The following is a 13,107-nucleotide window of genomic DNA, read 5'->3' on the forward strand; positions in this document are numbered from 1 at the left end:
TGATGCTGTACTCATCCAATGCAGTTATCATCTCTCTCCTGCATGTGGAAGCTGGGCAATGTGTGTCCAAACTGCCTCAGCCTCTTACCACCCTGGCATTGAAACATCTCCACAGATACTATAACTGCAGTGAGCGACAATGTGTCTATTATGTAACTTCCCAAGTGGCACCCGCTGGTGCAAGATGCACAACATGGTGCAAGCTTGCAAGCCCCAAAATGCGAAATCAAACACACTCCCCTGAGTGCAGTGAGCGAGCACCTTGAGTGCACTCTGCATCTCCAAGCACTCCCTGGAACCAGGCCTTGCATCTCCTCCAGTCCTGACTCCAACAAGTCCATGTTCTTTGTGATGAGCTATGATGGGTGACCCTTAGGTAAAACTTTCAAGGTGGTGGTGACAACGTGCAATGGTCCTCAACTCTCCAATAGCTCTCCAATCTGACATGGAATCCTCATCAGCATCTCTGGCAGAGAGTGACAAATTGGACACAACAATGAACTTCTGCCCCATATGCACAGGGACATGTCAACCTCAAGGCCTTTGGGTGTGCAGTGTGTCTCAAGTGGTTGCACAATCTTTGGTGGGGCAGCCCACACGCAGGCATCTTCATCATACAATAGAGTGGACTCTGAATAAAAGAATGTTTTGTCAATCAAGCAGGTGGTCAAACAAACTTTGAACCAGTGAGAAAGAGGCTGACAGCAAACAGAAAATGCATATGCATGTGACCCAGCAACGTAGTGAGTGGTGGGTGTACAGTTGCCCCCAGGAGCCTTGTTTGGTATTTAGACCCTCCAAGCGGGTTCATGTGATGATACACACCACTAAGTTCTGTTCGTGGAAACAGCTCTCAGCACCCCCTTGTTTCTACTGTCCATATCACAAGCTTGTACCCCTTATTATCCATCAACCTCTATCCCCACTGCAAGCTATCTACATTTGTTACTCCAGCTGTCCGGTCTGTTTGCTACTCAACTCATCCATGGACCAGTCTCACTCATTTGTCACCCATGGATGGGAGTTGCCATCTTCCCCTTGCCTTCACCAGGTTGAAGACCACATTCCCTCTACTCCACAGACTATACTCCTTCGATCCCTAACAGTTGGACCACTCCATCAAGCCTGGGAGCTCACCCACTTCCTATACTACCCACCAGCCACACTACAACTCATCCACTCGCTTCTGGAGGGATTGGAGCTTTGTCTACTAGTTGTTGACTCTAGGATTTGCCATCCAGTCTCTAGTCCCTCTCCCTTTTTGCTCTGATGAGGTGTAGGTCATTCCCTGACATATGCCTATTTAGGAAGGGATCCTCATATGAGACTTGATGAGAGCTGGGGACACTGGCTCTGCTTTCTCCCTGGCTTCTCCCATCTCTTGGTATCTCCCCTTTCATCTTGCTCTATCCCTCTGCCACTTCCTACTTTCTTCCCACTCCATGAACTGTACTTGAGCCTTTGCTTCTCCCTCCACCTGACCTCCCTATATTCATAGCTCATCTCCTATTGGTTCAATTCACCCCCTCTTTGGTTCCCTACTGTTTCCATGCATTTGAATTGTTTGCAATGGTTTGCAGAATTGTATGATGCACCATTCTCGAGATATAAACTTGTACTTCCTTAGATTACCCCAGAATTCATTTTCCCCAGAATTCATTTTCCCCTAGCTTAGAGCCAAAGTATCGACTGTCCCTCATTGTTCAAAGTGTCTCCTCGCCATTAGCAACAGTCTCCAGCCTCAGTCTTAGTCTCAGCAAGAGTCTCATCAGCCTCAGCCACAGTTCAGCTTCCAGCAGTATCTGATTTCTCTAGAGTTCTGCAGTGTGCGCATTCACATTGTCTTGTCTTTCCCAATGTATAGAGAGTCCCCCCAATGAGTCTCAGTGTTTTACTACTGCTCCATCAACTTCCAGTATATCCTCTTAGGCAGCCACCCTGAGTGCTAAACCCTTTCAATCAACTTCCACCAGCTTGCCTTCATACTCTAGGGTTTTACTAGGCCTCTACCAATGTCATCTACTCCTGCAGACTGCTCTTGGGTTACCTACATGACTGTGGGTATCCTACTCCCCAGCATTTGTTGGGTTTACCCCCAAGGGCTCTTGGGTGCATCTCTCCTTGTCTATTGTATTACTTCCTCTTCCTCTCCCCTTATCTTACTCTCGTCACTGGTCCCCTTACTGGAGTCCCCCCATTCATCCCATCCATTTCCCTTTTCCTTGGGTCTAGGTCACCCTTTTGCTTGGGGTGTCCAATGATGTGCAGGCCTTCAAGCCTGCTGTGTGGTTGTTTGTTGGTGGTTTTCCCCTTCATTCACTGCCAGTGCTCATCACCAGCATGCCATCATTCTTGCCTGCCTCCAATTAGGTCCATTATGGTGCAACTCAAGTAGATGTGACCAATCCATCGCTATGGGTCTGGCAGTTGCAATAGCAATGTTGGTGCAGCCAGAGCTAATGCACACATGACCACTACATCTGCAGATTATTCAATTGGTGGCTCAGACTCAAAGATACACTTTGAAGACCTCTGGAAGAAATGTAGGACACATGGAGACTGCAGGAGACCATATGGAAGCGAGATGGTGGATTAAGGTGCATGGACTTTGTCTGTACCAGTGAGCAGGCATATGATGTATGTGTGGAGTTTGGAAGTTAATCTTTGTATTCTTGTCTGACACGTTGTGTGATTGCTTGGTTGCATATAAAACACAGTATCATGTAGTGTCAACACAAGTTTTGTTCTCAACAATCTCAGAGCTCCAGTATCAGAACCTCAGCAACCATCAAAGTTGGAAAGCATCAAACTTAGTGAATTTGTTTCTGACCCTAGCTTTGCCAATAGGCCTGACCCATCAATCTCCCATCTTTTCATCTAGTGTGATCCAACATTAGGCATGAGGGCTGGTAGGCTGTTGCTACCAGGCTCCCTGGACCATTATCTTGGCAGGCAGCTTTTATTCTGTTTTTGAGCTTTATGATCATCCTGAGGTGCTCAAATGGGGACCACTCACTGCTGCTCATGGACTCAATCATCTGGTGTTAATGCTTTCTCCACCTGTGAACCCTCCTATGGTCATGCTCAGATGGTCATACATGTGGTCAGTTAAATGATTGGAATGGTTGGAACAGTTAGTGCAGCTTTATTAATCACCAGACTGATGACACCACTGACCAGGTTGCAACATGCTTTGATTGCATGGATTGCCAAATTGATCATTCTGGCTGCTGCACATCATCTGAAATGGTGAGGTGGCCTTGAGGTTACATAGTCAGTTCTGAAGTCAGAGTTGAACCATTCTGGATGAAGAAAGTGACCTGTTCACAAGAAGAGACCCATCTCCCTGGTGTTGTGGGTCATAGTCTTGTGCAGCATGGATGGTGTGGTATGGGTGGCAGCAGTCTAGGAGTACTGGAGGGGAGTTAAGTTCTAAGGGTAGAGTGTTGGAAATCCATGAAGTCCTATGGACCGCCTTGCAAGGGTTCCCAGGGTTCCTATGCAGTGTGCCGGTTGCAATAAAGTACGAGTGTCTGCAACCAATTTGCAATGGCATTGCAACTGAGGTTATCCACAGGGCCAAGAATAGCAAAAAATAAATTTATGAGGTGGGCATGGAAGGAATTGAACTCATGACCTTTGAAGATCTATATTACATAAGAAAAACAAAGATGGACAACTCAACCACTACACCATGTGCACTGGATCTACATACTATGCAATTATATATATAGCATGGTGCTTCTACTTCAGGAGATGTCCAAACAATACAATCCATGGGCTAGCCCAAGAAACACCTTTCTAGGGTGTTCTGCAGCAATATTCTATATTTATGGATGACCCGTGGGATGCAAATCAAGTGGTGTGCAGTGAGCCGCGATTGCGATGGGCAGCTCACATGGCAAGCCGATTGCAATGGCATTGCACCACCATGGGAATGGATGCCCATTGCAAGGCGGGTTTTGAATTTCCGACAAGGGGAGTAAGACACCAGAGATAGTCCATGGATGGAAACCTGTAACCAAAACAATCTTGAGGCCTGTAGAACTAAGGTGAGCTATATCTGTTTCTTTGGTAGTATATATAAGCTGAGGTTGCTCGAGGGTCCATGGGCAGTAGCCCTTTTGCATTGCCTTCCCCAGATATCAGAACAGCTCTCCACTGCGCTATAGACTGTTTGTCATTGCTCCCTAGCTACTCAGACCAGTGCAACAGTCTGGGAGCCCCATCTTGGTCCTGTCCTTCATACTATCTTCCAACCACACCAGTATGCATCTGTTCGCTTCTAGAGAAACCAGAGCCTCTTCTACTACCTAATGGCAGGTGGTCATATCTAGGAGTCTCTGCTTGGTCTCTAGTCCTCTTAGGAAGTCCATAGCAGTACATTAGTTGTGCAGAGTCCTACATCATGTCCTGCTGCCTTGTATGTGCTCTGTAGCACTCTATGACTTCCCTAGCTGTGCTGTATTTCTCTGGATTTTGACCTCTGGTTGAGCCACTCTACTGCAGAAGTGCTATCTCCCAGTATTGGTTTAGTCCCAAGGGACTCTCCAGTGTACCTCTCCCTCTCTTGTATTGCTTCCTCTTCCACTGGTACTGTGTTCCCAGCTCTTCGGATGTTAGCTATGTTGTATTTGTCTTCTTACTTGCACCTGGTGCTCATGAATGTGGTTCACCCATTCCTCTATTAATTCATGTCTTTCCTCCTTTGTTGTTTCTCTTAGCTTGGCTGTTATGCTGGTCTTCCAATGGGGTACCAGGCACAGACCTTCGAGCCTGCTGCGTATGCTGTATTTCCCCCAAGTTACACCCAGTACTGCTAACAGGCATAGATGCACTACAAGATCAGAGAAGCTGAATGAATCAATATCCTTTCATCCAGGGAGCAGCAGGGTAAAAGTCGGAGGGAGAAGAGAAAGACAGTCAAGGATCAGGCAGTGACACACTAACCATTACACTTGGAGGGGATTGCAAATGTGAACTAGCTGCACCACACCTTGTGAGTGATCTGCGCTTGGTCTGCAACCTCCAAGATCCTCCTGCCACCATATAAATATAGTATCAGCATAGCACAGGGCCAAAACAGGCAGAGATCAAGGATCACATCCCAAACTGCCCAAAATAGAGTCACCAGCAAAACTATATGCCATCCTGGTCATCCTCAATCAATATCTTCATCTTCCACCCCTCCATGTCCTCATCAGGCTCCTCGTCAGCCCATAGGATATCTTCGTCATGTTCCCCATTTATCCGGACACCATTAGGCTGCGCACCGCCACCATCTACCCCAGCAATGTCCACCTCCTGCTCCTCCTCCTTCATCTTTCTCTTTGCCATTTCTTCTTCATCCTCCTGTGGTACCACATAACTTTATCGAGGCCGTCCGAGGCAAAGGAAAGATGGGAGGCTTACAATGTCAAACTCGTCTTCCCGTTCCTCGTACTCCACGTTCACGTCTATCTCCTCGAAGCCACCGGCGAATGCTCCCCATCTTTCTTGCACGGGGATGTGCCAGATGAGGATGTTCCCGAGATTCGTGGTGGAGGCTATCGCAGGTTTACTGGGATGCCACTGGTAATACTCCAGTTGGTTAGTACAGCAGCGGGAATATGTGAGAGACGACAGAACATACGTGCACATACACCAGGGGCTCCCGCCCGCCATCCAGCGTATTCGCGAACTGGCCATCATTCGCGATATCCCATATGTATATTTTATGCGCCGCGGGATCCGCTGCACCTATAATAACGTGACACTAACATTAACTGAATCCACCGACGAGCGCTGCACCGTTCGAGCTACCACATACCTCCCGCGAGCCACTCCCCGTCGGGGCTGAACGACATCGCGTGCCATGCCGTCTTCGTGATGGGGTCGTTGAAGCGGTGGATGGGCTCGATCTCACACTCCAGGCACCACTGGTCGGAGTACGTCGGCACGCTGAACTGGCGGAGCGTGCGGTCGGTCGAGTTGGTGACCATCCGCCTGCGGCGGCGCCGTGCATCAGCGATCCCGGATTCGCAGGCGTGCAAAAGTGAATGGAGGCACCCACCGCCCGGACTTGGCGAACTCGATGCCGCGGATGCTGCCCACCGCGGAAATCTTATCGGCGATCTTGTGTCGGCCGACCATCTAGCGAACGACGAACGTGTGCCTGTGATGTCAGCACCGGGAAGCGATGGGAAGAGAAGGAGCACGCACGGTCTTCGTGCGCGTGTTGAACACGAGGACGGACCCGGTCGAGGTCCCCGCGAAGATGTGCTTCCCGGAGGGGTCGAAGCGCGCGACGGTAATCGCGGACCTGCGGGACGGGCGGGGTAAGTTGGGTAGCTAGGATGAGAGAACTTTTTGCAAGGTCAGGTGGGCGGTACGCACCGCGGGCGGTGCATCTGGGCCTCTTCGTCCTCGTCCTCCTGCGGCTCGCACAGCTCGACCCTGCTCCTTTGGGACTTGCGCAGATCCACGACGTAGGCGTCGCCCGATGCCAGAAGGACGAGCATGATCTGGCTGTAGCGTGACGTATGAATAACACACGCATGAGAACCGCGTCAGCCATGACCACAGCTCAGTTCACGCACCTATTCCGCGGGTGGAACCACGCCGAGGCAATCGGCGCGTCGAACCTGACCGTCGCGTGCCGCCTTGGTGGGTCGGTCTCCGACGCGAGGTCCCACACGACGAGGTTCCAGTCCTTGGAAGCGGTCAGCACGAAGCGGGAGTGTCTTGACCAGCTGCGCGGCGCATGAACGCACGGGGCGCCGAGGCAGGGGGGGATACGCACTCTACACTGGTGACGCCCTTGACGTGGCCCTCGAGCCAGCGCACGGCGGCGCGCGTGTCGAGGTCCCAGACGACGGCGGTGCCGTCGTTGCGCCCCGCAGCGACGAAGCGGCCTGAGGGGTCGAAGCGCGCGAAGAGGGCTCCGGAGTGGAGGGAAGTCTGGACGGCGGTGGGGTAGGTGATGCTAAAGGGGTCTGAGAAGTGTGGTCAATTGTGGCTTGTTGCAATATAAGAAGGGAGCTCACTGGATAGTGAATCGTTCATAGTGATCCAGACCGCCTTTGCTAAAAGCTAGCAGAGGGATATGTTCTGGAGATGATTCCTTTCCTTCCGTGTAGCCTATAGACGTAGCATAGAACAGACAGAGCACGCAAGGGCAGGCAGAGGCAGTACGGGATGCTGTGGTTGGCCACAATCTGAGACTGAAGCAGAAGCGCAACGCGATCGAGAACGCACGTGACGCCTCTCGATGGACCCACAACTCGACCACCACCACAAAATCCAGTGGCTCCTCGACCGCCTCACCGTCCCGCCCGAGTTTGCGCGGTACGATGCCATAGAAGAGGCGGACACGATTGCTCAGCTGGACGAATGGAAAATCCGCGCTTGCGATGTTTTGCATGAGTTGAAGAAGCAGCTGGAGGAAGACGGCGGTATGAAGCTGTGCGTGGAGGAACAAGGCCAAGTCATCGCGAAAGTCGTTGCATTTGAGAACGAAGAGCCCTGGGCGCCAGAGCCGGCCACTAAGCTATCCTCTGGTATGTTCTATGCTATCTATCATATACCCTACCGTCACTAAGCCAGTCCTACACAGACATCCTCGCGCACTTCCCCGACCCCTCAATCCCGCTCCTCGAACACATCCTCGCCACCCACGTCAAGCCCCTCTTCCAATCCACCCCGCACCCCCTGCTCAACGCGTCCACCGGGCGCACCCTCCCGCGCCCCGCCGGCGGCCCCGGCGCGCGGCAGGACCACTACGAAGGCCAGGAGTGGAAACACCACCCCGGCGCCGCGGCCCTCGTCGCCTGGTGCGTCCGCCACATCCCCGTACGCCCCTTCCCTGTATCTTGTCTCGGTCTTGCCCGCTGACGCACCAATCGACAGAGAGACGCGTACGAGCGCGTATGGCCGCTCGTCGTCCCCCCGCTGATGACCCTCCTCGACGACTACGAGGCGCCGCACAAGCTCCGCGGGCTCCGCGTCCTCGCCGCCTTCCTCGCGCGCGTCCCCCCGGCGCTCCTGCGGCGCACCGGGCTCGACGCGCTCCTCTTCTCCGTGTGCCCCCCTCCCGCCTTGCCCTTCCCCACCCTCCTCTAACCCCCTGACCACAGAGCATGAAAACCACGCTGACGCATCTGCACAACCCCGCCACGCCCGCGCTCGTCCGCGCGGCGGTGCCCCTCGCGCTGAATTTAACAGAGCTGACCACCACCCCCGGCTCCGCGGCGCGCTTCAACCAGCTTTGCTCGCTCCTGGGTGAGAGCATCGTCGGCGGGATTTGGCTGTACGCGCCCAACGACCGCGAAACGGTCGAGGCAAGCCTGGAGGTGCTCCCCGACGTCGTGCGGGCGCTGAGGCTGGGGAGCGTGAGGTATCTCAAGGTGCGTCCATTAGTACGAGGGTTGAAATCAAAGAGAGTGAGCTCAGAGAGTATAGGCGATGGTCCCGCAACTCACGCACCCCCTGCTCGCGGATTCGTTCGAGTTGGCACCGTTTAGCACGAAGCATAGGGTGCTTGCGCTGCGCGCGTTGCAGACTGTCGTGCGGGTGTGTGCGCCGCGGATGCACCGCTGGAAGGAGGCGATATTGGAGGGGGTCGCAAAGTGCTGGGTCGTGCTCTGGGAGTCTGATAGCGTTCCTGAGGACGGTGAGCGCCGTTCGCGCTCTCTCAGATCACGTTCCGGGATGCTCATGCATGGATTTATCTCTCAGACGCAGTAGAGCTAAAGAAGAGCCTGCAGCAAACGGCAAAAGAGCTCGCAGCAGCCTGCCCATCCGTGCTGACAGTGCGTGCTCTGCCTTTACGATAATCTCACTTCGCACACTAACAACTATGATCTGCCCTTCTGCATTAGGACGAGTACCCACAATTCCTCGCCGCTGATGCCCCGATCTTCTCGGGCCTGTTCGGTTGACGACCCCGGGCGATTCTCGATTCTCATTCATTTAACTTATCAAGGTTTGCGAACCGCGCTCGAGTTCTGGACGGAGAAGAGGGACAAGGCAAATAAGCATGGGATTGCAGCTGCATAAGCTCGGGATCCAGGCCCCCGCGAAGGGAGTACACAAGTCTGGGTGCGCTTGACGTCAGGTGCAGGTCCACCCTGGTCGAGGCCGGCTATATTGGCTGCATCTCGCGCGCGGGAGATAGGTTATCGGGTGAGATGGGCGCGCGGGATGCCTGGAGCTGGAATGGGGGTTGCCCCGTTGCCTGCTCGTCCGCCCTGGTGGGAAGGGGCACTCGCGGGTATGGGTATAGTCAGGGACGTGACGGGGCAGCGTGTGTGTACTGTATGTATGTGTGCCGACTGTCTTTTTCCCCGCCCCGATGGCTGCTGTAACAAAGATAGGATTGCCGTCATGACATTGCTGTCCGTTGCCCATTATGAAGGCTGCTGCGAGCGGTGCAGCGTACAGCCGCGACCCGCGATGCTCAGTCAGCTGCGATGGCCGATATACTTACATGCTGCAGGTAGGAGAGCTATAACGAGCCGGTGGTTGAAGGTGGATAAACGCCGGATGCAAAATTGATAGACAGAGGTCGCCGTAACGCTCACCCGTGGCATGACGTGAGTGCGCGCTGCAACTGCAGTAACAATCCGAGGCGCTGAGCGGAAGAGACTCGGAAGAGACGAAGAGGCTGCAGCGCCGGCGCGCCGGAAGCACAATGCCGTCCCCGGCCTGAAACGTCGGCGAACGCCGGACAAAGGAGCCAGCCCGTCGGACCGAGTCGCTCCGAGCTCATGTGTTTCCCGTTTTTATATCGTCGATATGTAGCCCCTCGCTCTCCACCGCCACTGCAACACACACGCAATGAGCTTTTCCGTCGACGACCTCGTCGCGTCCCTCAAGGGCAACCACATCGGCCAGGAGGCGCTCGACCTCGCCGCCCTGCAGGTCAGCATTCGTTCGGCGTGTGCGGGGGATCGAAGAGTTGCTGATGTATTTGCGGGGAAATAGGCTCAGCTCGCACAGACCCTCTTCACCCCGCAGCGGCACGCGGAGCCCGCCGAGTACGCGCATCACTGCAACACCCCGACCGCGTCGACGCCCTCGTCGAGCTTCACCTGGTCGCACATGCCGCACCGGCGCAAGTCGAGCGTCGCCAGTCTGACGACGCAGCGCAGCATGGACGAGGATATCACGGAGATGGAGGAGGATGAGAAGATGGTCGAGGAGCTGCTCTGGCCGTCGTCGCCCTCCACGTCCTCTGCTTCTACCTCGTCCCAGACATCCTTCCACCATGCCCAGCCGGCGTCGGCGCACCATCAGACACCCGCGTCGCCCGCCTTCCCCCAAAGAAATACGGCGCCTTCGTATGCGTACACGTACTCTGCCGAGCCAACATCCATCTTCGCGACCCAGGACCCGTTCTACGTCGCGCAAATGCAAGCAGCGCAGAACGCGCACGCGCCCGCGTTCTTCGCGCAGGCCGGGCGCCCCGCGGCGCACTCGCCCTTCGTCATGGCACAGCCGGTGCCAGTCCACTCCCAGTTCATGGCCTTCGACCGATGATCTCCCCCCATTCTGTGTATAACCCCGCCTGCGTTTCGGTGTACATCCTACATTCTGCATTCTACTCTACCAGCCAGATATCGCATAGCGTCCACGAAAACCGTTCGTACCGCCCGTCCATCTCCCTGCCTACCCGCAATCATGGCGCAGTTCACGATTCACACCACTCGGCGATTCCCCTCCCGTGCATCAGATGACCCCCTCTCGGGCCCTCCATCATCTCACCGCGGATCTCGCCTTCCCCGCCCCCTCCCCCTCGGACCTTGGCTTACCACTACATCGCTGGGTTATTTGGCTTGCCCACCCCTTTGCGGACTCGAATGACGATACATATCCCATATCTCTTTCTTCCTCTTCTCTCCTGTCCCATAATCCCCTGTGACTTTTGTGCGTACATATTATCTAATGGCCCTGTCGATACCTGTAATGCCCGTCCCCAGTGTAGTGTATACGTACTTCTGTACTTTATCGTTGTCTGTGTTCCGTTCCGTTTCGTTCGTCTTCTCATTCCCAGCTCCGTCCGTCATACCATACATACGTATCCTTGTCTGCCTTGCGCAATGTACGGCCTCGGCGAATCCTTGGATCATCCATCCATCCATCCATCCATCTCTGATGCAGTGATACATTGATTGTCCTCGCTGCAGTAATCCTCAGATATCCGCGCAAGGTTACATTGAACTCAACCCAACCCAATGTGGGGCGCCAGCCGGGGAGACGGCAGCCCGAGGTGTAGCAGGTAGAGTTTGGCTTTGCTTTGCGGCCATGGTACTTACCGGTGCTAGTCAGCAGTAGCAGCTATTAGCATAACACACAACCGAGCCCTCGTTTCTGACCTGCTAGTTGGGGGATCCTGGGGCTTCGCGCCTGAATGAATGGATGGGTTCCTTGCTTTGTGGTGTTCCGCCCGAGCACGGATCCAGGCATGCATGTATACGTGCGGAGCTTCCCTGGGAGATCCCAAGCGTCGACGTCAGAGGGGGCGTCTGAGTTCTGAATCCCGGGCCTAGCAGACAAACACAAAGCAAACCGCGAGCGTGTGCTATCAACCGATCGATCCATTCATTCATTAATCATTACACCCGTTAATATAAGCACAATTGCAGAGCGGATGGACGGACAGACGGACGGACGGACAGACGGACGGACGATGCGTATGTGTGAGATCGAAACCGAAACCGAGACGAGGGGGAGAGAGATGATACAACGTAGGCAGAGCCGATATCCACGAGAGGAGAGGTGGGAGGGGTATACATAGGTTAGAAGATATCTTCTAGTGTCATTTGTTTCACAATGTCCTGGGGACGGGGGGTAAGTATTGGGAAAGATGGGGGTTATGGGAGAGGGAGAGTAGCGCACTGTATTTGACACCATCTGGGCGAACTCCTCGAAGCTGAGCTTCCCGTCGCCGTCCTTGTCTGCCTCCATGATCGTCTTGTCGACGATTTGCTGTAGTTGTTGGTCCTATGATGGCCATGTTAGTACACTGGCTTGATGTCTCTGTTCCACAGGAAAACGAAGAGAGCGCTTGCAAACAACAACAACAGCAAGATTGGGGGCGATGGAATTGCATAGGGAACGGTTGCAATGGGGTTTAGAGCAATGGGAGGCTACAGGGAGGCGGCGGGTGATTGCATGGCAAGGACAGGGACAGACCTTGAGGTTGTTCCCGACCATCATCTTCAGCACGAGGAAGAGCTCGCCGTTCGAGATGTACCCGTCACGGTCCATGTCATACACCTTGAATGCAACTATCATAGATGATTCAACTATCAGTCAAGTTCGTGGATAGGACAGAAGGGAAGGGCAGCGCACATCGTAGCTTCTCCTCCCGACCTCCTCTGCTGCTGAACGCGCTCAGGCCACCGACGAACTCTTGGAAATCCACCGTGCCTCCACCGCTGTACAATCACGAAACAGAATCGCGTATTGATACGGTCACAAGCAAAGACAGACAGACAGACGTACTCTTCGTCAAAGATCGCAATCATCCGCGATGCGAGTGGGTTGTTTGCGATCTGGGGTATCTGCAGGAACTCGTCACGGTCTATCGATCCTGAGCCATCACTTCAATGACAGCGCGATGCAGTGAATCTCAGTCCCTCTTCTTCGGATGCGCGGATGAGTGGCGGAAGGAAGCGCACCTGTCGAGCTTCATGAACCTCTTCTTCAGACGTTCCAATTCACTCGCGGTGACTACCCGCACGAAGAAGTTATATCAAGGGATCATGAAAGGGCATATAGACTTTCTATAGCGTACAATTGGATGTCCTTTCCATGTCCTCCATAAACTGTGAAGCTATACCGCCCGTATTTTAGCATCTATAAAACGCAGATGATTGAGGGATTCAGACGCACTTGACTGCCCCATCTTGACTTAGCGCTTTGATTACAGCTTTCAACGAATTTATACAGGTCGAAAATCGGTGCAGCAGCTTAGACAACGGACAGACAAAGAGACACAGACGGAACACGCGACGGCAAACTGGAAAGCTGAAGGAAATCGAAACGCGGTACAACGGCGTGGGAGAACGGCCCAAATGTGGCGATCAAGGTGCCTTTGCTGGTAATCCGACCCGTCCGAGTTCC

General features: G+C 53.8%; 4 protein-coding genes across 4 annotated transcripts; 2 read left to right on the top strand and 2 right to left on the bottom strand.

Annotated features, from left to right (window-relative positions):
- Positions 1-4,750: 4,750 nt before the first annotated feature.
- On the bottom strand, positions 4,751-7,044 carry GLOTRDRAFT_119689 (COMPASS complex protein; the record flags this gene model as incomplete). Its single annotated transcript, XM_007864416.1, has 11 exons — positions 4,751-4,837; positions 4,951-5,352; positions 5,413-5,571; positions 5,633-5,739; positions 5,810-5,985; positions 6,053-6,132; positions 6,202-6,301; positions 6,376-6,507; positions 6,579-6,731; positions 6,782-6,974; positions 7,026-7,044. 10 exons carry the CDS (start codon positions 7,042-7,044, stop codon positions 5,140-5,142), a joined length of 1,332 nt encoding a protein of 443 aa, XP_007862607.1. The 3' UTR covers positions 4,751-4,837; positions 4,951-5,139.
- Positions 7,045-7,249: 205 nt separating this feature from the next.
- Positions 7,250-9,257, top strand: GLOTRDRAFT_136502 (uncharacterized protein; the record flags this gene model as incomplete). The annotated part of the gene is made up of 7 exons (XM_007864417.1): positions 7,250-7,538; positions 7,595-7,830; positions 7,888-8,058; positions 8,115-8,384; positions 8,440-8,650; positions 8,716-8,789; positions 8,859-9,257. 7 exons carry the CDS (start codon positions 7,250-7,252, stop codon positions 8,916-8,918), a joined length of 1,311 nt encoding a protein of 436 aa, XP_007862608.1. The 3' UTR covers positions 8,919-9,257.
- Positions 9,258-9,792: 535 nt separating this feature from the next.
- GLOTRDRAFT_114307 (uncharacterized protein) lies at positions 9,793-11,175 on the top strand. The gene is made up of 2 exons (XM_007864418.1): positions 9,793-9,900; positions 9,964-11,175. The coding sequence occupies exons 1-2, from the start codon at positions 9,817-9,819 to the stop codon at positions 10,516-10,518; spliced, it is 639 nt and encodes a 212-aa protein (XP_007862609.1). The 5' UTR covers positions 9,793-9,816; the 3' UTR covers positions 10,519-11,175.
- A 373-nt stretch (positions 11,176-11,548) lies between these two features.
- Positions 11,549-13,004, bottom strand: GLOTRDRAFT_55912 (calcium/calmodulin-dependent protein phosphatase). Its single transcript, XM_007863726.1, has 8 exons — positions 12,877-13,004; positions 12,779-12,817; positions 12,663-12,714; positions 12,487-12,585; positions 12,334-12,419; positions 12,175-12,269; positions 11,878-11,982; positions 11,549-11,816 (listed from the first exon to the last, which is right to left on the bottom strand). The coding sequence occupies exons 1-8, from the start codon at positions 12,887-12,889 to the stop codon at positions 11,778-11,780; spliced, it is 528 nt and encodes a 175-aa protein (XP_007861917.1). The 5' UTR covers positions 12,890-13,004; the 3' UTR covers positions 11,549-11,777.
- Between the last annotated feature and the right edge of the window lie 103 nt (positions 13,005-13,107).

Source organism: Gloeophyllum trabeum (assembly GCF_000344685.1).
Source record: "Gloeophyllum trabeum ATCC 11539 unplaced genomic scaffold GLOTRscaffold_00002, whole genome shotgun sequence".
In the NCBI taxonomy this organism is placed as follows: domain Eukaryota; kingdom Fungi; phylum Basidiomycota; class Agaricomycetes; order Gloeophyllales; family Gloeophyllaceae; genus Gloeophyllum; species Gloeophyllum trabeum.